This window comes from Loxodonta africana, chromosome 2 (genome assembly GCF_030014295.1).
Source record: "Loxodonta africana isolate mLoxAfr1 chromosome 2, mLoxAfr1.hap2, whole genome shotgun sequence".
In the NCBI taxonomy this organism is placed as follows: domain Eukaryota; kingdom Metazoa; phylum Chordata; class Mammalia; order Proboscidea; family Elephantidae; genus Loxodonta; species Loxodonta africana.
Window position 1 is genome coordinate 76,749,776 of NC_087343.1, and position 21,622 is coordinate 76,771,397.

The 21,622-nt window shown below is 39.6% G+C and overlaps 2 protein-coding genes across 3 annotated transcripts in view; both read left to right on the forward strand.

Annotated features, from left to right (window-relative positions):
• The first annotated feature begins 581 nt into the window (after positions 1-581).
• Positions 582-21,622, forward strand: part of FCHO2 (FCH and mu domain containing endocytic adaptor 2) — a 149,104-nt gene continuing 128,063 nt past the window's right edge. For both annotated transcript variants that reach the window (XM_064272994.1, XM_010588207.3), the window contains exon 1: positions 582-701. In XM_064272994.1, the coding sequence (XP_064129064.1) occupies positions 669-701 (33 nt within the window). In that variant the 5' untranslated portion in view covers positions 582-668. The remainder of the gene's footprint in view (positions 702-21,622) is intronic.
• Positions 708-21,622, forward strand: part of LOC135228298 (uncharacterized) — a 32,569-nt gene continuing 11,654 nt past the window's right edge. Inside the window, exon 1 of the mRNA XM_064273004.1 lies at positions 708-21,108. Within this exon, the coding sequence (XP_064129074.1) occupies positions 713-1,351 (639 nt within the window). The 5' untranslated portion in view covers positions 708-712 and the 3' untranslated portion in view covers positions 1,352-21,108. The remainder of the gene's footprint in view (positions 21,109-21,622) is intronic.

Genomic DNA, 21,622 nt, shown 5'->3' on the forward strand with positions numbered 1-21,622 from the left:
GACTCGGGCTGCTCTGGATCTCGCGCAGCTCCTGTGGCTCTCAGGCGACACTGGGCGTTTCCTCCTTTTCCGGCCTCGGAAAGTTTTGTTTTGGCTCTTAGTTCCCGGTCAAGGAAAGGCACCCTGTTAACTCGAAGTTTCTCAGCGTCGCCTCAGGTGGCTAGAGGCCAAGTTGCCTCCATTCCAGCTTGCCTAGACTTTGGTCCACTCGGGATCTTTGAAGGCCCGGGGAACTAGCCTTGTGAAGAAGGCGGGCTTCACTGCCGCCAGCCGGCCCCTCCCTAGGTTCGATTCCTGGCCAGTATCGTCACACTGCAGAGGGATCGGGAAGTCTCCCCAGTGACTCCTCAGGGACATGGTTTTCCACCACTCCCAAGAGAATACTCAAATCTAGCCGCGCCCAGGCTGGGGCGAGATGAAAGCGACCAAAACCCGGGAATAGATCCCAGGGCGCATGCGCGCAACGAGGCTGTGTAGTCCAAGTTTTCGCCCGGCGGCAGTAGCCGCTAGGTGGCGCATGCGCCCTGAAGGCTGAGGGCCGGTCACTGAGAAGAAGGCGGCGGCGGCGGCGGCGGCGAAAGGCGGGGGCGCCGTGGGGGCCGGGTCCGTGTTTACACAGTGGCGGGCAAGCGGACGGGCGCGGACGCGGAACCCGGCGCGGCGGCACGATGGTCATGGCGCATTTCGTTGAGAATTTTTGGGTAAGAGAAGTATGTTGGAAATTGTGTGGGTTTCGGCTTCGGACACTGGGTGCCTGACGTCGGCCTGTCTATGCGAGGGGCGGTGGCGGCTCCCCCGGCAGGGCGAGCGTCCTTGGACCGCCTTCTTCTGGGTCCCGCCTGGCTGCGGCTCTCCCGGCCGGCTACGGGTCGTCCGGCCTGCTACGGGTCGCCGGGCGACCCGGACGCCTAGGGACGCTGCCGTGCCGGGGACGGGGGCTGTCAGCGCGGTTCCACAGCCCGCGGCGAGGACGCCGAGGGGCCGCTGTTCTCCTGGGCTCAGGACAAAGCGCCGGATGGGGCGGGAGACGGGACTCGGCCACACCGGAGGCTCCCGGCGCCGGGCGCGCTCCGCAAGGGGTGTGCGCGGCGGCTCGGACGCGAAGGACGGGCGGGCGACGCGGCCGCCTCCCGTTGCGCGCAGCCTGGGAGCGCAGGCTAGAGCCGGGTGGAAAGGCGACCAGCTGCCGTCTCGCACCACAGGCCCCCATCTTATCCCCTTTGCCCCCCACCATTTCCACGCGAAATCCCGTGCTGGGTTGGGCTGGATAAGCACTTCCTCTCGGCCTCGCAGCTCAGCTCGTTGGTCTGTGCCCAGTATTTGCCTTTGGGCCTGTTCACAAAGCATATAGAATTTGAATTTAATACAAGTGAACTGGTTGGGCTTAAATGTACTAAGACCTCGCTTTATCCCCTGCGCTCTTTCCCGTTCCTCATTCTTTCCACACCCCTCTTCTTAGTATTATATTCTCTTTTGAGAATGACTTCTCACTTTCCCTGTGGGATGTTTTTCTGCAGTTATTGTTTGTTGTAATGGGAAGTACAGTTCAGGCCATGTACAGGAAAGTAGCTTGTTTACTCACGTATTTTGGCTGAATTTTATTTTTATGTCCTGACAGTTGCAGATACTGCACTTCCATTTTAATTAAGATTTAGAAATATTTAAAGGAGAAATATTTCCGTTAGTAAGGAATGTATCCTAAATTCTTAATTCTAAGTATCTCAAGCATGGACTCGCTTGGTGATCAAATCGATTAATAGTTCTTTGTCTTAAATTTTACTCGTTTTCCAGAAGCAACATAATACTAGACATCTAGGTTGTTTTTTTTTTTTTTTACCATACAATAAACTTATTTAAAGTGTACAATGCAGTGGTTTTTAATATGTTCACAGAGGCGCGCAACTATCACCACAATCAATTTTAGAACAGTTTTATCACTCTAGAAAGAAACCCCGTACCCATTAGCAGTCATACCCCATTTCTTTTCCCCCCAGGCCTTGGCAACCACTAATCCACTTTGTGTCTGTATAGATTTGCCTATTTTGAACATTTTGTATAAATGGAATCTCATAGTATATGGTAATTTGTGACTGCCTCCTTTCACTTAGCGTGTTTACAAGGTTCATGTTGTAGCATAAACCAGGACTTCATTCCCTTTTATTGCTGAGTAATATTCCATTGTATGTATAAAAAAATGTATAGACCACATTTTATTTATCCATTATCAGTTTATGGACATTTGGGTTATTTCCAGTTTTTGACTGCTCAGAATAATGCTGTTATGAACATCTGTATGCAAATTTTTGGGTGGACACGTTTTTATTTCTTTGAGGAACATGTTTTTATTTCTTTGAGGTATATAGCAAAGGAGTGGAACTGCTAGATCATAGGGTAGACTCTAACATTTTGAGAATTGCCAAACTATTCTTGAGAGTGGCTGTGCCATTTTACAAGTCCGCCAGCTATGTCTGAGGGTTCCTGTCTTTTTCATATTAGCTATCGTAGTGGGTGTGAAGCAGTAGTTCATTGTAGTTATGATTTGCAATTCCGTGATAACTAAAGATGTTGAGCATCTTTTCATGTGCTTATTGCCTGTTTATATATCTTCTTTGGAGCAATGTCTGTTCAGATTCATTGCCCATATTTTAATTGGGTTGTCTTTTTATTATTGCGTTGTAAGGCTTTTAAATATATTCTGGTTACAAGTTTCTTATCAGGTATATGGTTTGTAAATGTTTCATCTTATTCTATGGGTTGTCTTTTCACTTTCTTAATGGTGCCTTTTGAAGCAGAAGTGTTTTTGATGAACTCCAATTTATCCCTTTTCTTTGATCAGTTGTGCTTTTGTTAAAAAAAATTATTCCATTGTTGAAAATATGCAAGGAAAACATACACCAGTTTAACACTTTCTACCTGTACAAGTCAGTGACACTGATTACAGTCTTTGAGTTGTGCAGCCATTCTCACCCTCCTTTTCTGAGTTGGTCCTCTCCCTTTAACATAAACTCACTGCCCCCTAAGTTTCCTATCTGATCTTTCGAGTTGTCATTGTCAGTTTGATCCCATATAGATAGATATCACTTATGCTTTTGGTGTCCTATCTAAAACCCTTTGCCTAACCCAAGATTACAAAGATTTACTTCTATGTTTTCTTCTATTTTTATTTTTTTTTTCTTCTATGTGTTTTATAGTTTTAGCTCTTACGTTTAGGTTTATGATCCACTTGGAGTTAATTTTTGTGTATGGTGCAAGGAAGAGGTATAACTTCATTCTTTTGCATGTGGCTGTCCAGATGTCCCAGCACCATTTTTTTAAAAGACCACCCACCCCCCTTTGAATACTCTTAGTATCTTTGTTGGAAATCAATTGATGATAAACGAGCATTTATTTCTGGACTCTCAATTCTATTCCATTGTCCATCTTTATTACAGTGCCACACTGTTTTGATTATTGTAGCTTTGTAGTAAGTTTTGGAATGGGGAAGTATGCATCTTCCAATTCAGTTCTTCTTTTTCAAAATTGTTCTGGCTATCCAGGGTCCCTTGCATTTCTGTATGAATTTCAGGATCAGTTTGTCAATTTTAGCTATTAGGTTTTATAATTGCAATTTTTAAAAACACTTATCAAGATTGTTTACTACAAGATAATTGACGTTCTTATAAATGCTTTACATTTTTTTTGATTTATGAATGTGTTTTTGAAGTTTGCTAACTTAATTCTTAATTGCATCTTAACATTTTAAAATTGTTTTGTTTTTTGTTAATTGAGCTTTGAGCATAGCTTTGTTTGATGTTTTTGACTATTATAATAATGTTTCTATGAACATTTTTAAAAATTTTTATTGTACTTTAAGTGAAAGTTTTACAAATCAAGTCAGTCTCTCACACAAAAACCCGTATACACCTTGCTACATACTCCCAATCGCTCTTCTCCTAATGAGACAGCCCGCTCCCTCCCTCCACTTTCTCTTTTCGTGTTCATTTCTCCAGCTTCTAATCCCCTGTACCCTCTCATCTCCCCTCCAGGCAGGAGATGACAACATAAACTCAAGTTTCCCCCAGATCCAAGAAGCTCACTCCTCATCAGCATCCCTCTCCATCCCATTGTCCAGTCGAATCCATGTCTGAAGAGTTGGCTTTGGGAATGGTTCCTGTCCTGGGCCAACAGAAGTCTGGGGGCTGTGACCACCGGGGTCCTTCTAGCCTCAGTCAGGCCATTAAGTCTGGTCTTTTTATGAGAATTTGGGGTCCGCATCCCACTGCTCTCCTGCTCCCTCAGGGGTTCTCTGTTGTGTTCCCTGTCAGGGCAGTCATCGGTTGTAGCTGGGCACCATCTAGTTCTTCTGGTCTCAGGCTGATGTAGTTTCTGGTTTATGTGGCCCTTTCTGTCTGTTGGGCTCGTAATTGCCTTGTGTCCTTGGTGTTCTTCATGCTCCTTTGGTCCAGGTGGGTTGATGACCAATTGATGCATCTTAGCTGGCTGCTTGCTGCATTTAAGAGCCCAGATGCCGCTCTCCAAAGTGGAATGCAGAATGTTTTCTTAATAGATTTTATTATGCCAATTGACTTAGATGTCCCTTGAAACCATGGTCCCCAAAACCCCGCCCCTGCTACACTGGCCTTCGAAGCATTCAGTTTTTTCAGGAAACTGCTTTTGGTTTAATCCAGTTGTGGTGACCTCACCTGTATTGTGTGTTGTCTTTCCCGTCACCTAAAGTAGTTCTTATCTACTATCTAATTAGTGGTTACTCCTCTGCTACCCTACCTCCCTCCCCACTCTCGTAACCATCAAAGAATATTTTCTTCTCTGTTTAAACTATTTCTCGAGTTCTTATAATTGTAGTCTTATACAATATTTGTCCTTCTGCAACTGACTAATTTAACTTCAGCATAACACCTTCCAGGCTCCTCCATGTTACGAAATGTTTCACAGATTTCATCACTGTTTTTTATCAATGCATAGTAGTCCATTGTGTGAATATATCATAATTTATCCATTCATTCATTTATGGGCACCTTGGTTGCTTCTATCTTATTGCTGTTGTGAACAGTGCTGCAGTGAATATGGGTGTGCATATATCTGTTCGTGTAAAGGCTCTTATTTCTCTAGGATATGTTCCAAGGAGTGGGATTGCTGGATCGTATGGTAGTTTTCTTTCTAGCTTTATAAGGAAGCACCAAATCGATTTCCAAAGTGCTTGTACCATTTTACATTCCCACCAGCAGTGTGTAAGTGTTCCAGTCTCTCCACAGCCTCTCCAATGTTTATTATTTTGTGTTTTTTGGATTCATGCCAGCCTTGTTGGAGTAAGATGGAATCTCGCTGTAGTTTTGATTTGTATTCCTCTAATTTTTTTTTTTTTCTTTAATGGCTTATGATCGTGAGCATTTCCTCATGTATCTGTTAGCTACCTGAATGTCTTCTTTGGTGAAGTGTCTGTTCATATCTTTTGCCCATTTTTTAGTTGGGTTATTTGTATTTTGGTAGTTGAGTTTGCAGTGTCCTGTAGATTTTAGAGATCAGACGTTGATTGGAAATGTCATAGCTAAAAACGTTTTCCCAGTCTGTAGGCAATCTCTTTACTCTTTTGGTGGAGTCTTTGGATGAGCATAGGTGTTTGATTTTTAGGAGCTCCTAGTTATCTAGTTTTTCTTCTGCATTGTTAGTAATGTTTTATATACTGTTTTGCCATGTATTAGGGCTTTTAGCGTTGTCCCTATTTTTTCTTCCATAATCTTTATTATTTTAGATTTTATATTTAGGTCTTTGATCCATTTTGAGCTCGTTTTTGTGCATGGTGTGAGGTATGGGTCTTGTTTCATTTTTTTGCAGATGGATATACAGTTATTCCAGCAGCATTTGTTAAAAAGATTGTCTTTTCCCCATTTAACTGCTTTGGGGCTATTGTCAAATATCAGTTGCTCATATGTGGATGGATTTATGTCTGGAGTCTCAATTCTGTTCCAGTGGTCTATGTATCTGTTGTTTTCCCAGTACCAGGCTGTTCTGACTACTGTGGCGGAATAATAGATTCTAAAATCAGGTAGAGTAAGGCCTCCCACTTTGTTCTTCTTTTTCAGTAATGCTTTTCTTATCCGGGGCCTCTTTCCCTTGCATATGAGGTTGGTGATTTGTTTCACCATCTCATTAAAAAATGTCGTTGGAATTTGGATCAGAATTGTTTTAAATCTATAGATCGCTTTTGGTAGAGTAGACATTTTTATAATGTTAAGTTTTCCTATCCATGAGCAAGGTATGTTTTTCCACTTATGTAGGCCTGTTTTGGCTTCTTGCAGAAGTGTACTGTAGTTTTCTTTGTATAAATCTTTTACATCTCTGGTAAGATTTATTCCTAAGTATTGTATCTTCTTGGGGGCTACTGTAAATGGTATTGATTTGGTGGTTTCCTCTTCAGTGTTCTTTTTGTTGGTGTAGAGGAATCCAGCTGATTTTTGTATGTTTGTCTTGTATCCTGATACTTTGCTGAACTCTTCTATTAGTTTCAGTAGTTTTCTGGAGGATTCCTTAGGGTTTTCTGTGTATAAGATCATGTCATCTGCAAATAGAGATACTTTTACTTCTTCCTTGCCAGTCTGGATGCCCTTTATTTCTTTATGTAGCCTAATTGCTCTGGCTAGGACCACCAACACAGTGTTGGATAAGAATGGTGATAAGGGCGTCTTGTCCGATTCCTGTTCTTGAGGGGAATGCTTTCAGGCTCTCTCCATTTAGGATGATGTTGGCTATTGGGTTTGTATAAAAGCCCTTTATTACGTTGAGGAATTTTCCTTCTATTCCTATTTTGCTGAAAGTTTTTATCATGGATGGGAGTTGAACTTTGTCAGACGCCTTTTCTGCATCAATTGATAAAATCATGTGATTCTTGTCTTTTGTTTTGTTTATATGATGGATTCCATTCATTGTTTTTCTAATGTTGAACCATCCCTGGTATGAATCCCACTTGGTCATGGTGAATTATTTTTTTGATACGTTATCGAATTCTGTTGGTTAGAATTTCATTGAGGATTTTTGCATCTGAGGGATATAGGTCTGTGATTTTCTTTTTTTGTGGTGTCTCTACCTGGTTTTGGTATCAGGGATATGCTGGCTTCATAGAATGAGTTTGGTAATATTCCGTCCTTTTCTATGGTCTGAAATACCTTTAGTAGTAGTGGTGTTAACTCTTCTCTGAAAGTTCGGTAGAACTCTGCAGTGAAGCTGTGCGGGCCAGGGCTTTTTTTTGTTGGGAGTTTTTTGATTACTTTTTCAGTCTCTTCTTTTGTTATGGGTCTATTTAGTTCTACCTCTGTTTGTATTAGTTGGTTAGGTAGTGTGTTCCTAGGAATTCATCCATTTCTTCTAGGTTTTCAAATTTGTTAGAATACAGTTTTTCATAGTAATCTGATATGATTCTTTTAATTTCAGTTGAGTCTGCTATAATATTGCCCATCTCATTTCTTATTTGGGTTATTTGCTTCCTCTCCTGTTTTTCTTTTGTCAGTTTGTCCAGTGGTTTATCAATTTTTTTTTTTTTTTTTTTAGAGAACCAGCTTTTGGTCTTGTTAATTCTTTCAGTTGTTTTCCTGTTCTCTATTTCATTTAGTTCTGCTCTAATTTTTATTATTTTTTTTCTTTTGGTGCCTGTGGGTTTCTTTTGTTGCTCTCTTTGTTCAAGTCGTAGGGATAAATCTTTGATTTTGACCCTTTCTTCTTTTTGTATGTGTGCATTTATTGGTATAAATTGACCTCTGAGCACTGCTTTCGCTGTGTCCTAAAGGTTCTGATAGGAAGTGTTTTCATTCTCACTGGATTCTATGAATTTCTTTATTCCATCCTTAATGTCTTCTATAATCCAGTCTTTTTTGAGCAGGGTGTTGTTCACTTTCTAAGTGTTCGATTTCTTTTCCCTGCTTTTTCTGTTATTGATTTCTACTTTTGTGGCCTTATGGTCAAAGAAGATGCTTTGTAATATTTCAGCATTGTGGATTCTGCTAAGGCTTGCTTTATGACCTAATATGTGGTCTGTTCTAGAGAATGTTCCATGTGCACTAGAAAAGAAAGTGTACTTGGCTGCTGTTGGGTGGAGTGTTCTGTATATGTCTACGAGGTCAATTTGGTTGATTGTAGCTTTTAGATAGATCTTCCCGTGTCTTCATTGAGCTTCTTTCTGGATGTCCTGTCGTTCACTGAAAGTGGTGTGTTGAAGTCACCTACTATTATTGTGGAGCTGTCTATCTCACTTTTCAATGCTGATAGAGTTTGTTTTATGTATCTTGCAGCCCTGTCATTGGGTGCATAAATATTTAATATGGTTGTATCTTCTTGGTGTATTGTCCCTTTAATCATTAGTGTCCTTCCTTATCCTTTCTGATGGATTTAACTTTAAAGTCTATTTTGTCAGAAATTAATATTGCCCCTCCTGCTCTTTTTTGATTGTTGTTTGCTTGATACATTTTTTTCCATCCTTTGAGTTTTAGTTTGTTTTTGTCTCTAAGTCTAAGGTGTGTCTCTTGTAGGCAGCATATAGATGGATTGTGTTATTTAATCCATTCTGTCACTGTCAGTCTCTGTATTGGTGCATTTAGTCCATTTACATTCAGTGTAATTATGGATAGGTATGAATTTAGTACCATCATTTTGATGTCTTTTTGTGTGTGTTGTTGACAGTTTCTTCTTCTCACTTAATTTTGTGTGCTGAGTAGATTATCTTTATATATTGTCCTTTCCTCACATTCGTTTTTGTTGATTTTGTTTCTGCTGAGTCTCTGTTTTTTTTTTTTTTTTTGTATTTTATTTTGATGTGTAGGATAGTTTGTCTCCTTTGTGGTTACCTTATTATTTACCCCTATTTTCTAAACTTAACCCAAACTTTTATTTCTTTGTATTGCCTTGTTTTTCTCTCCATATGGAAGATCTATGACTGTTTCTTAGTCCCTCTTTATTTTTTTAATGTTGTCGTCTTTTACATAATAACATTGCTGTTTCCCTGTTTTGAACGTTTTTTTATCTAGGTTTATTTTTGTGATTTCCCTGTCTCGGTTAACTTCTGATTGCTCTGCCCAGTGTTCCAGTCTTGGGTTGATAGCTGATATTATTGATTTTCTAACCAAAGAACTCCCTTTAGTATTTCTTGTAGTTTTGGTTTGGTTTTTACGAATTCTCTAGACTTTTCTTTATCTGGAAATGTCCTAATTTCACCTGCATTTTTGAGAGAGTTTTGCTAGATATAAGATTCTTGGCTGGCAATTTTTTTGCTTCACGTTTTTATATGAGTCATCCCATTGCCTTCTTGCCTGCATGGTTTCTGCCGAGTAGTCCAAGCTTATTCTTATTGGCTCTCCTTTGTAGGTGATTTTTCGTTTATCCCTAGCTGCTCTTAAAATTCTCTCTTTATCTTTTGCTTTGGCAGGGTTGATTATAATGTCTTGTTGACTTTCTTTTAAAATCTACCTAATGTGGAGTTTAATGAGCATCTTGAATAGATATCTTCTCATCTTTCACGGTACGAGGGAAGCTTTCTGCCAACAAATCTCCAACAGTTCTCTTTGTAGTTTCTGTTATCCCTCCTTGTTCTGGTACTCCAATCACTCATAGGTTACTTCTCTTGATAGAGTCCCACATTATTCTTAAGTTTTCTTCATTTTTTAAAATTCTTTTATCTGATTTTTCTTCAAATATATTAGTCCCAAGTGCTTTATCTTTAAGTTCAGAAATTCTGCCTTCCACTTGCTCAGTTCTGCTTCTCTGACTTTCTATTGAGTTGTCTACTTCTTCAGTTTTATTGTTAATCTTTTGAATTTCTGATTGGTGTCTGTTTATGGATTTTTCTAGCTTATTAAATTTTTCATTGTGTTCCTGAATAATCTTCTTAATTTCTTCAATTGCTTTATCTTTGTGTTCCTTGGCTTTTTCTGTGTATTGCCTCATTTCCTTCCTGATGTCTTGAAGGGCCCTGTATATTAATCTTATGTACTCTGTCTCTGGTAATTCCAGGAATGCACTTTCATCTAGAAGATCCCTTGATTCTTTGTTTTGAGAGCTTGTTGAGGTGATCAAGGTCTGTTTCTTTATGTGACTTGGTATTGACTGTTGTCTCTGAGCCATCTATAAGTTATTGTATTAGTGTATTTTATGTTTGCTTACCGTGTGGTAGCTTCTGCTTTGTTTTGTTTTGATATGATATGCCCAAATGGGTTGCTTGAGTGAGCCGGCTTGGTTATTTTTGCCTTTGGAGCTCTGACATTCTGTCCCCAGATGTCTAGAGCTGTTACCAGGTACATCAGTCTAGGAGTCCATTCAGTTTTCTTGTATGAATTCAGCTCAGGTTTCCAGGTAGCTAATTATTAAGCGTGTGGTACAGGCTCTGTCCTACAGTCTAAGAGGGGCAGGGGTGATTGGTATAGGTACCAGTATCCGGTTGCAGAAGGGAGTCATACTCTGAACAAGTTAGGGGCCTGAGAATTTTCCCCCATGTGTCTCTGAGGAAAGTGTGTCCATGTTCCCTAGAGTGTACAGGTGGGTGCGTTCTGCAGGCAGACCACGGGCACCCAATGTTTTTGGTTATACAGACTCGGAGGTACCAGTTATCCTTGGACCCTTGTCACGGGTGGCTGGGTGACCGGAGTGGAGCCACCAGTCCTTAGATCCCTGATGTGGGTAGGTGAGGACCCTGTTTAAATGGCAAAGCAATGACAAACCTGAAACACCCACCTCTCTGCCACATGGCTGACATGGTTCAAGTCTACCAACAAGGGCCTATTCTCCTGAAATAGGCCCACACAGGTCCCTGCAGAGGGGAAAAGTACTAAAAGTCCATGGACCGTTTATGCCTGGACAGGAACTGCTTCTATCCTGAGCTCCCCCGGTTAGTGAAGCTGGCAAATTGTCTTTTCCTCAAATTGCAAATTTATTTCTTCTCCAAGGTTGGGAGGATGGCTCTAGGTGCTTAACAGGGCCTATCTCAGGCCCAGGGAAATCAGCCGGTGAAGCCGGCTGGAGTGGAGGGGGGGACCACAGTAAAATATGCCCCAAGTACTTAGCTTTTGCTGAGAGCCCTGTTGTTCTCTGGTTCCGGAGCTGTGAGTAGGCTGTGTGGCTGGCTGCTTCTCCCTGAGGAAACTGCGGCTGAACGCTAGTACCAGCCCGCTGCTGCTGCTCTGGGGAATGGTGCCTTAGGGCTCCCCACGGTTCACGTCCGGTAACTCCTCTCTGCTTCTGAACCATCTCTTCTTCCTCCTGGCCCTCAGTTCATTTTCTAAGCTTGCCTTTGATGTTCAGGGCTCCTGGCTTGTCGTAAATATACTCATTTCACTTGTTTTTTCGAGTCTTGGTTGTAAGAGGGCTCGCTGGAAGCGTCTGTCTGTTCCACTGTCTTGGGTCCGCCTTCTTCTATGAACATTTTTATACAAGTGTTTGTGTGTCCATATTACTAAAGGAATGAGGATAATCTTTGATATCCAAAATCTAGAGAGCATTCCAAAATCTAACTAATGTTTCAGTATTTGCATTCACTTCCATTAAATATTGTATTAGAACAGAACTTGAGTACAGATAGTAAAATAGAGTGCATTTTATTTTATTTTCTGCCTGAAATTGGGGCTGAAATCTCTAAGTTGGAGCTTAAAAAATTCTAAAGGAGGGCTAAATGGGCTAGAAGAATGTAGGAGCTAACTACATAACCAGCTTCTGAGAATTTGATAGGTGTCTTTTTATAGACAACTTGGATTTTATGTATTTCAGGATAATTTTTAAAACAATTCCTTCAAATAAAAAATTCATAGTATTGATTTCACTTTTCTCCCGGTGTTTAAAGTGGCACTGTCAAAGTGAAATGAAACTAACAAGGTGAGGTAATGGGAGCCCTTGAAATTTTAGGTTTGTAACAAAACAGCCTATTAATTCCACCATCCCCCCTCCCCATATATAGATAAGCTTTTTCATTGTGCATTTGTTAGAGGAAAGTTTAAATCATTCAAACCCCCTTCAAGTTCTTTTAAAAACAACACATCCTGCCCTTTTCTTTGTAGTTTTTCTTAACTAAAACTATATGCTGTTATAAATCCTTAATGCTATACTCTGAAGAGAAAAATGTATTAAAAACTTTCTACTCAACAGGTGTGTTGTTGCCAGTAAGTCGGTTCTTGCCACAAAGTATTGTGCCATTGATAAATAAGCTGAAAATGTTCTTATTTTCTAATAAAATTGGACAGCAGAAATAATCTTGATAGCAGAAATCCACACTGCTACCTTTTATTCATACAAACAGTTGTTAGCCCTTCAGAAGATTATGTAATTAAAGAAAAGTATAGCCTTGAAGTTATCTGCATCAACTTTGTACTATAGTAATTAAAATTGCTTTGCATTTTTATGTAATGCCAAATTATTTAAAAATTAGAAAAAGAATGTATTTCATAGGTGATAATTATTTAAGAGAAAACAAAGTAAGCATGCTTGAATTGATTACCTTATAAACCTTATTTTATGTAATAATCTCCATCAGTATGCGTGTGTTTATATATATAAAAAATATATATATATATTTTTTATATATAAATGTTTACCATGTTATCTGTATGTACACACACACACACACACACACACACATCCCTACTCACTTATTGGCCATCTTGTTATCTGACATTTCGCGTTTACGCCAATAGTAAAAAATCTACTATTGAACTACTTTTTGCATTAACGAGGTGGTGGGCTTGGTGGCAACAGCTGCTGAGTATCCCTTCCGCAAGGAGGGCCTCTGGGAAGCTGGGCTGTGCTGCCCCTCACCCTCCATTTCCTCCTGCTGGCAGGGGTGTTGTGTCCAGCTGCTGTATGGGCTGCCCTCTTCTGCGGTGATGGCCTGTGGGTGGACGTGCGGGCAGCACCAGGCCAGTGAATGCCTGTCAGGGTTCACAGCTCCTATGCAACCTGAGGCCCTGCAGCTCAAAATTGCTATGGGATGGGAAAGGAGGGAAGAAAGAAGCATTGGAGAGGGTGTTTGGAAGAAATGTGTGCAAGTTTAATGACATCACAAAGTGAGTGGAACTGGACCTGGAGCCTCCATTTTGGTGGGGCTGGATGAGTGGCCAGGCTCCCAGCACAACAGTGACTTGCCAGGCCTGGAGGGCAGAGCATAGTTTGAATACAGGGCTTGCAGGAGTGGGAGAGGAGCCCTGGAGGTAGCTCCCTGAGGGAAGCTCTGACCCTGCACAGGTGGAGGGTCAAGTGTGGAAGTGTGGAAAGAGGGCTGTGGGCCCTCCAGTCACGCAGCCGGGCTTTAAACAGCTTTATCTTCTCTAGCTGGACTCCTCACAGTGATGAGCCCATCAATAAATTTTAGCTGTAAAGGTCTAATCTCTAAAATCTACAAGAGAATCCAACAGTCCTACAACAAAAAGACAAATAACCCAATTAAAAAATGGGCAGAGGAGCAGACACTTCACCAAAGCAGATATTCAGGTGGCCAACAGACACATGAAGAAATGCTCCGAATCACTAGCCATTAGAAAAATGCAAGTCAAAACCACAGTGAGATACCATCTTACCCTGGCATTACTGGTACAAATCAAAAAAAAAAAAAAGGAAATAACAAATGTTGGAGATGCTGTGGGGAGATCGGAACTCTTATGCACTGCTGGTGGGAATGCAAAATGATACAATTTTAGGAAAATGATATGGTGCTGCCTTAGAAAGCTAGAAATAGAAATACCATGTGATCCAGCAATCCCACTCGTAGGAATATATCCTAGAGAAATAAGAGTAGGCACACGGATAGACGTATGTACACCCATGTTCATTGCAGCATTGTTCACAATAGCGAAAAGATGGAAACAACCTAGATGCCCATTAATAGTTGAATGGATAAATAAACTATGGTACATACACACAATGGAGTATGATGCAATGATAAAGAACAATAATGAACCTGTGAAGCATCTGACAACATGGGTGAATTTGGTTTTTTTAATGCTGGGTGAAGTAAATTAATCACAAAAGGACAAATATTGTATGAGGCCATTCCTGTAAAAACTCATGAAAAGGTTTACGCACAAAAAGAAACAATCTTTGATGGTTATGAGGCAGGAGAGGGATGGGGATAGAAAAACACTAAATGGACAATAGTTAAGTGGTAACTTTGGTGAAGGTTAAGACAGTATACAATATTGGGGAAGCCAGCACAACTTGTACAAGGCAAGGTCGTGGAAACACCGTAGACACATCCAAGCCCACTGAGGGACCGAATTGCTGGGCTGAGGGCTGTGGGGACCATGTCTTGGGGGACATCTAGCTCAACTGGCATAACATAGTTTATAAAAAAAAAGTTCCACATTCTACTTTGGCGAGTAGCATCTAGGGTCTTAAAAGCCTGTGAGTGGCCATTTAGGATACTCCACTGGTCTCACCCCTTTGGGAGCGAGGAAGAATGAAGAAAACTAAAGATAAAAGGGAAAGATTAGTCCAAAGGACTAATGGACCACATCTACCACAGCCTCCATCAGACTGAGTCCAGTACAACTAGATGGTACCCGGCTACCACCACTGACTGCTCTGACAGGGATCATAATAGGGGGCCCTGACAGAGCTGGAGAAAAATGTAGAAGATAATTCTAACTCAAGAAGAAAGACCAGACTTGCTGGCCTGACAGAGACGGGAGAAACCCTGAGAGTATGGCCCTGGAACACCCTTTCACCTCGGTGGTGATGTCACTCCTAGGGTTCACCCTTCAGCCAGGGATTGGATAGGCCCATGGAACAAGATGAGACAGGAAGAGCGCACCAGCCCAGGGGCAAGGACTAGAAGGCAGGAGGGAACAGGAGAGGTGGTGATACAGAACCCAAGGTTGAAAAGGGAGAGTGTTGACACGTTGTGGGGTTGCTAACCATTGTCATAAAACGATATGTGTACTGTTTAATGAGAAACTAGTTTGTTCAGTAAACCTTCATCTAAAGTACAATAAAGAAAAAACAAAACAAAGAAATAAATTTTAGCTGTTGTTATTTCTGTGGTCATATTTTCTAAATAAAAGTCAAGCAAATGGACGGTCTGAAACAAAACAAAACAAAATCTCCATTTTCACAGAATGCTGATACTTGCATAGCTACCAGATCTTTGGAACCTAATCATGTTGTATATATAGCATAAAAAACATTCACCGAAGGACCCCAAGTATTCTTTTGCATACATCGTGTTGAATGAACTGACATCACCACCATTTTAGTTAGATGACTTTTACTAGAGATTATCTCCATGGGGGCATTGGTGGCTCAGTGGTGGAATTCTAGCCTTGCATGCTGGAGGCCCGGGTTCTCTTCTTATGGAGACTTGGGTACTTTTTTCAATCAGTGCATCTCAAGTGCTGCCACCACTTACCTGTCAGTGGAGTCTTGCATGTTGCTGTGATGCTAGATAGGCTTCAGTGGAGCTTCCAGACTAAGATGAAATAGGAAGAAAAGCCAGATGATTTATTTCTGAAAATCCATCAGTGTAAACCCTGGTTCTCATACAATGGATCACAGTAGTTCAGTCCACAACCTATCCTGATGGTAGAGCAGGACTGGGCAGTGTTTTGTTCCATTGTGTATGGCATCGCCGTGAGTTGGGGCTGACTATGGCAGCTAACAACAGCATCCCCAGTCAGCACATCAAAAAATGAATGAAGAACAATTATCTTAGGTACTTTTTTCCTTATTTCTCTGACTGCTAACTGGTACAGAAGTCTCATTCCATTTGTCTATTGGTTTCACTGGTATTATTATGCTTCAGTGGAGCAGGGTTACATATCCGAAAACTGACCTGTCATTCCATGGATAAAACTAAGAGGATTAAAATGGTTTTTAAAAATCTGTAGTTGCTATTACTAGGACTTGGAATGCAGAGCATTATTACAGAGCATTATTACATTATTACAGGACTTGGAATGCAGAGCATTATTACAGAGTGTTATTATCTAATCTAAATTTAGTTGGAATTGACTTGAAGGCAGCTGACTTAGATAAAAGACTAACAACCACACACACACACATATGCACACACTCATTGGGGTTATTTATCCATATGAAAATAAAAATAGTATCTTTAGAAAATTTAGTTGAAGCAACTATAAAGGCCCAGAATATAGGCTGTCTTTTTATTACTTGAAATTTCCAAATATCATAGGTAGGGATGTATGCATGCTTAGGATATAATCTCATCAGATGATATATTTAAAAAAAAAAAAAAAAACTGTATACATATATATTAATTAACAGGTTTGTAAAATTTATATGGCTCAAAATTCAAAAGATAAGAGGATAAATACAGTATAACAGCTCCACTCTTTTTTTCAGCCATCAGGCTCTCCCCAGAAGCAATCACTGTTAGCAGTTTTTCATGTTGCTTTCCAAAGTATATATATACAAACAAATAACATACACTAAGTTAAAATGTATTGTTACATAATTGTTAGTCATGCCAAAATTATTTTCAAGAGACCGCCTATGAAAATGCAAACTACAGGTTCATCTAATTGGTTCAAGTAGATTTGATAGGTTGACATTATAAAATTACAGCATTTTAGATGTCACTAAAATTTGTTGCAAGACCCTTAGGGTTTTTTTTTGTTGTTGTTCTGGGGGGGGGGTTGTTTTGTGTGTTTGCCTTAATACAGAAATTTGGAAGTGAAAAATTGATACTGACTTAGTCTGCATAAGTTCACTTCAGGGAGAAGATTTTATAGCATTGAATATGAAAAGGATAAAAATTTGACATCTGGGTTCTTTTCAGGCCCCACGCACTGAATCCTAAATGCTCTAATCCTTGTAGAACTTTTAAAATTATGTAGGTAAACAACATTGGAAAAAAGTTACGCTGCTCATTTGGTTAACATAGGCCCTTATGGAAGGAGTTTTTCAAGTCATGGGATATCTCCTGAGATTATCCATCCTGATTTCATAATTCTAGAGTGGTTAACTGAAGTACCCTAAGAAATCCCATATGGATATATGATGCCATGAACACTTACAAAGGAACAGGAATACAAGTTTGGCTGTCAAGTATGCAAAAATTAAAGAATATTGGAGTTGGAAGAAATTTAGTAACCACTTGGTCCTCTAAGATAAGTATAAACCAGTCAGATGTGGGGAGAAACAAAAAAGTACGTATGGTGCAGTGAATTACTTAATATGGCCCTTCTAACCATAGTCTTTGTAACTCCCACCAAATGACTGGATGGGACTATGCAAATGAGAAGCTTGGCTTACCAAGCGGATTGAATAGCTTGCTAATGTAAATAAGGTTCATGGCACCCTTGTGGGGATGGGACCCTGTGAATGAGGTATATGGAACCCAGTGAGGGGATTGTTCAGTTTTGCTGTCCCGCTAGGCTTAGAGGGAGACATAGAGCGAGAGAGAAAGAGGAGCTGTAACACGGAAGATAGAGACAATGGCACAACAGTTGTAAGAGCAGTAGCGGTGAACGAGGAGACTGGCAGGAGACAGCACGGTGGGGCTTGCCACTTGCCAACCCGTGGAGCCAAGAGTTGTAACACTTGCCCCAGAAGGCCCCCATCAGGGCCTGGTGACAGAGAGCAAAAAGAAGCTGTCCTGATTGAGGAATTGCATCCTGAGTTGTTACTATTACTTTCAATTTGATCCCGATCCCGAGTTGTACCCTGTCACTTCCCTAATAAACCACTTAACTGTAAGTATGGTACGTGAGTTCCAAAGATGGGAGGGAGAGTACTGAGGGGAAGACGAGTAGTTGATGTTAGAGACGATGGAGTGGTACAGCAGTTTGGAAAAGTTGGACATTAGGACATCTTTAACTTCCGCCTCGCAGGAATGAACTCTATGCTGATCCTTATAAAATAAATGATTGATTTAGTACAACAGCAACTTGGACCTGTAATTATATCTATTAGTAAAAGTGCTAGAGGATGTTTCTGGAGTGGCCAGTGTCAGGATTAAATTGGGAAGTGAACTATGTGATGAAGTAGAGGAGATATTCGTACTCCCGGATGGAACTGCAGGAGTAAAAGTCATAGAAGGTATAAGCATATTTGCTTGACTTTAAGGAAAACGTAGGAAGGTACACCACAAGTAAAGCAAATTGGTAGAGGTGGGGACTTAAAACCAAGGAGAGTGAATTTTTAGTTGGTTGAAACAACAGCTAGCAGCGACTGTTCTGCTTTTAAATTATAACCATTATTGTGTGATAGGTAAAACTCACAAGAATACAGTAGAAAATAAAAATTACCTATAGTTTGCTTCCTTTAAGGTTTTTTTTTTACATAAATACAAGATTAAAAATGGGTTCTACTATATAATTTCATTTCTTGGTATTTGCAGTTGATTTTACCATCATGCACTTTTCTCATGTGCTGATTTTTTGAAAATATTTTCTGTGACTGCATAGGTTTCCATAGAATGGTTAGGCCAAAATTTTTTTTAACCACTCCCCTTTTGGACATTTCGATTACTTCCTTTTTTAAAAAAATTTGTTAATTAAAAGGCCTGGAGCAGTAAGTACTAATGTGACCTCATTGCCAGTTTAAGAAGGTGGCCTTCTACCTTTTTGTAAGGATAGATTAAAGAGTTTCAGGTATTCCCCACGTTTTGAAAGTTCGCTTTACATCATTTTGCTTTTTTGAAAGACCTACATTAGTGCCTGTTTTCTCTAACAGAAAGGAATCCAAAGAGGGTTTTCGTGTTTATGAAAAAAGGCAAAATGGAAATAGTGTTCAGCATTTGTCGTTCAGTGTTGTTTTGTAGCGAGCTATTAAAGAGGCAGCATGTACCCCTAGGAGCTAGAGTGGCATCGCCAAGCTCCTTCCCAGGGAAGTACACTCAGCATCTGCTTTATGTAAGCTGTGTATTTATCATGCCATGGGTAACCCTGCTGGTATTTGAATACTGGTGGAATAGCTTCCAGCATCACAGCAACATGCAAGCCCCCACAGTACGACAAACTAACAGGTGTGTGGGGCAGTGATACCTCTCATATCATTCATGCTTTTACTGTATGTTAGTGTTGTTTTAGGCTTGTATGTGTTATTTGGTATGATTTGATAAATGATTTTTTGGGTCTGGGAACACTCAAACATTTTCCTGTTTAAATTAGTGGTAATTGCTTTATACCATTTTGACTTAAAAAATTATTTCATAGGAATGTTTTACTTTCAGATAGCGGGGGAAACCTTGTATTGAGAAAGCTGAAATTGAGTTGTACTTTTTTCGTTTTGAAAGTAAAAACCATGTTACAGAAAATGTGAAAGGCATAAAATTAAAGCAGTTATCATTCTGTCACTGTTTCTGTTATTTTTATTGAACCCATGTAATACTATAGGGTCGCTGTGAGTCGGAATTGACTCCATAGCACTGGGCTGGGTTTAATACCTATTTAGAAAGATTGAAGGATTAACTTGTGGAGCTAACTGGAAGAGGTGAGTTGTAACTAAAAAGATCAGGGAGGAGTATGTGAGGAGTGGGGAAATTGTTTTTAATGTTTTTAAGGATTTCTTTCCTTCGTCAACCAGCAAATGTATTTAGTAACTTTTGTACCTGTATCAAATAGTGCTGACTGTCGAGCAGTACTCATTCCACATCTTTTAATGACTATTTTTTGATTTAGCAATATCTTGCAGATGGCTGTGTGGGATAGTTTAAGTGAATCCTGTCTGAAAATCTCCATGTACAAATAGAGCATTATGTAGAAGATATTGTAACTCCCGGTTGAACCTCCTGTTTACCTATGGAAAAACTGCTTGCATATATTTTATTCTTCTTGCTGGCAGTTTCCAAAGCAAAGATGGCACTAGAGGACTGTCATTGTATATTTGTTGAATTTCCAGGCAAAGTGTCTCTAGCAGTTTCCTTCCTAGAGGGGCTGTTCTTCAAAGAAAAGAAGTATGTTCTGAATTAGATGAGTGTTTTAATGGTGTTTCTCAGAGAAGGAAGCATGAAGTGAGACTGTCAAACACATACTAATGTTACATTTTCTAGTGACCATCCCAGGTTATCTAATAAGTGTCAGTAAAAGCTAGGATAAAAGGAAATTGTAAAAAGGGTGGGAAGTGAAGATACTTATTTAGTTTTTGGAGTTGAGAGGAAGGTTAGGCATATTATTACTGTTTGCATGGCAGCACCTCCTGACCTTTTTGGAGAAAGAGAGAGAGAAGGAGGGAAGGAGGGAGAGAGGGAGCGAGCAAAACTAGGTAAAATCAGTGTTTTTATCCATAATTTGATTTTAGAAAATACATTCTATCTTCTGCCTATTTTTCAACTTTTGGACTCATCCAAAATGAAGAATACCCAGGTTTTTGTTTTTAGTGTTTAACTTATTGTTCTTGAAAGGTTTATTGAAGAAGTTTCAAATCATTGACTAAAATCTGTGGCTTTTTTTTCTTTGTGCTTTTCCACTATTAATTTTCGTGGCTCTTAAAACACAAGTCTGTTAACAGTTCCATTTTCATTAGAGTAGGAATTTCATAACATTGTTAACAGAGGCATGCATTTTTTCAAGTGGAAATATGTTCAGTTTTTCATTTTATATTTGTTTTGTAACTGTGAAGTTATATTAGAAAATTACAAGAGATTTTGGTTTTTAAAATAGGCTTAATGACTTATTTAAACTCATATTGAAATTTCACGGAGGACTCACTTGTAGGCTGTGTATTACACTAGAAAAAAAAAACAACATTTTTAGTGACTTGGCACCCTTATAGTTTAAATTCAACTGAATTTCAGAGTAATTGATAATTTAGCTGCAAAGTGATATGTATAATATCCTAATTTTTATATTAAAATTGACGTGTTTCTATATGCACACAAAAAGGAATCTGGACTGATATGCATCTGTTAACAGCAGTCATCTCACTTAAATTAGGGTAGCAAGAGGAAACAGTAAATACTGGAAAATTTGTGTTCTTTTAAAGGTCCTTGTGATTCTGGACTTAAATTTTCAATAGATGATAAAACTTTTTTTCCTACTTCGTCTTAGGAGTTATTAAAAAGATTTGAATGTCTTTGTATTGGGTTATAATAAGATTTTACTTGTCCCAGGTCCTATTCAGTGGACACCCCATGAGGGTGCTACCTATTTGTAAAGTGTTTTGAGATCAGCAGATAAAAGATCCTGTGTAAGTACAACTCTTCATTATAATTGCCCTCCTTGTTTTGTCAATACCAGCAATATTATAACTGTTCTTGTCAGTTAATAACAAAAATTTCACTGAAAGAATTTTTTGATTAAAAAGGGTAAGCTGAACTTTTTAGCTACACCCAGGCGGTAGAAATTTGTCAGATACTTTACACAGGAACCTAGGAGAGAGAATACATAAAAAATATTATTTGCTTAGTTGTTAAATGATTAAACCGATGAATAACCCAGCTAAAAACAAGCTTTTCACTAATGAGTAAATATCTACTCTTAAAACCTAGCGATTTGGGTATGGGCTTTTTTTCGGGGAGGGGGAAGGGGGTAACAAAGTTCTAAAATTGTGCTGGCAGTTCCACGCCTCTGTAAATATACTATAAATGATTGCATTGTACACTTTAAATGGATGAATTTTTTGGTATGTGAATTATATCAATAAAGCTGTTACAGGAAAGAAGTATTTTAATCATGCAGTTGATTTTTAGTAATTATACCCA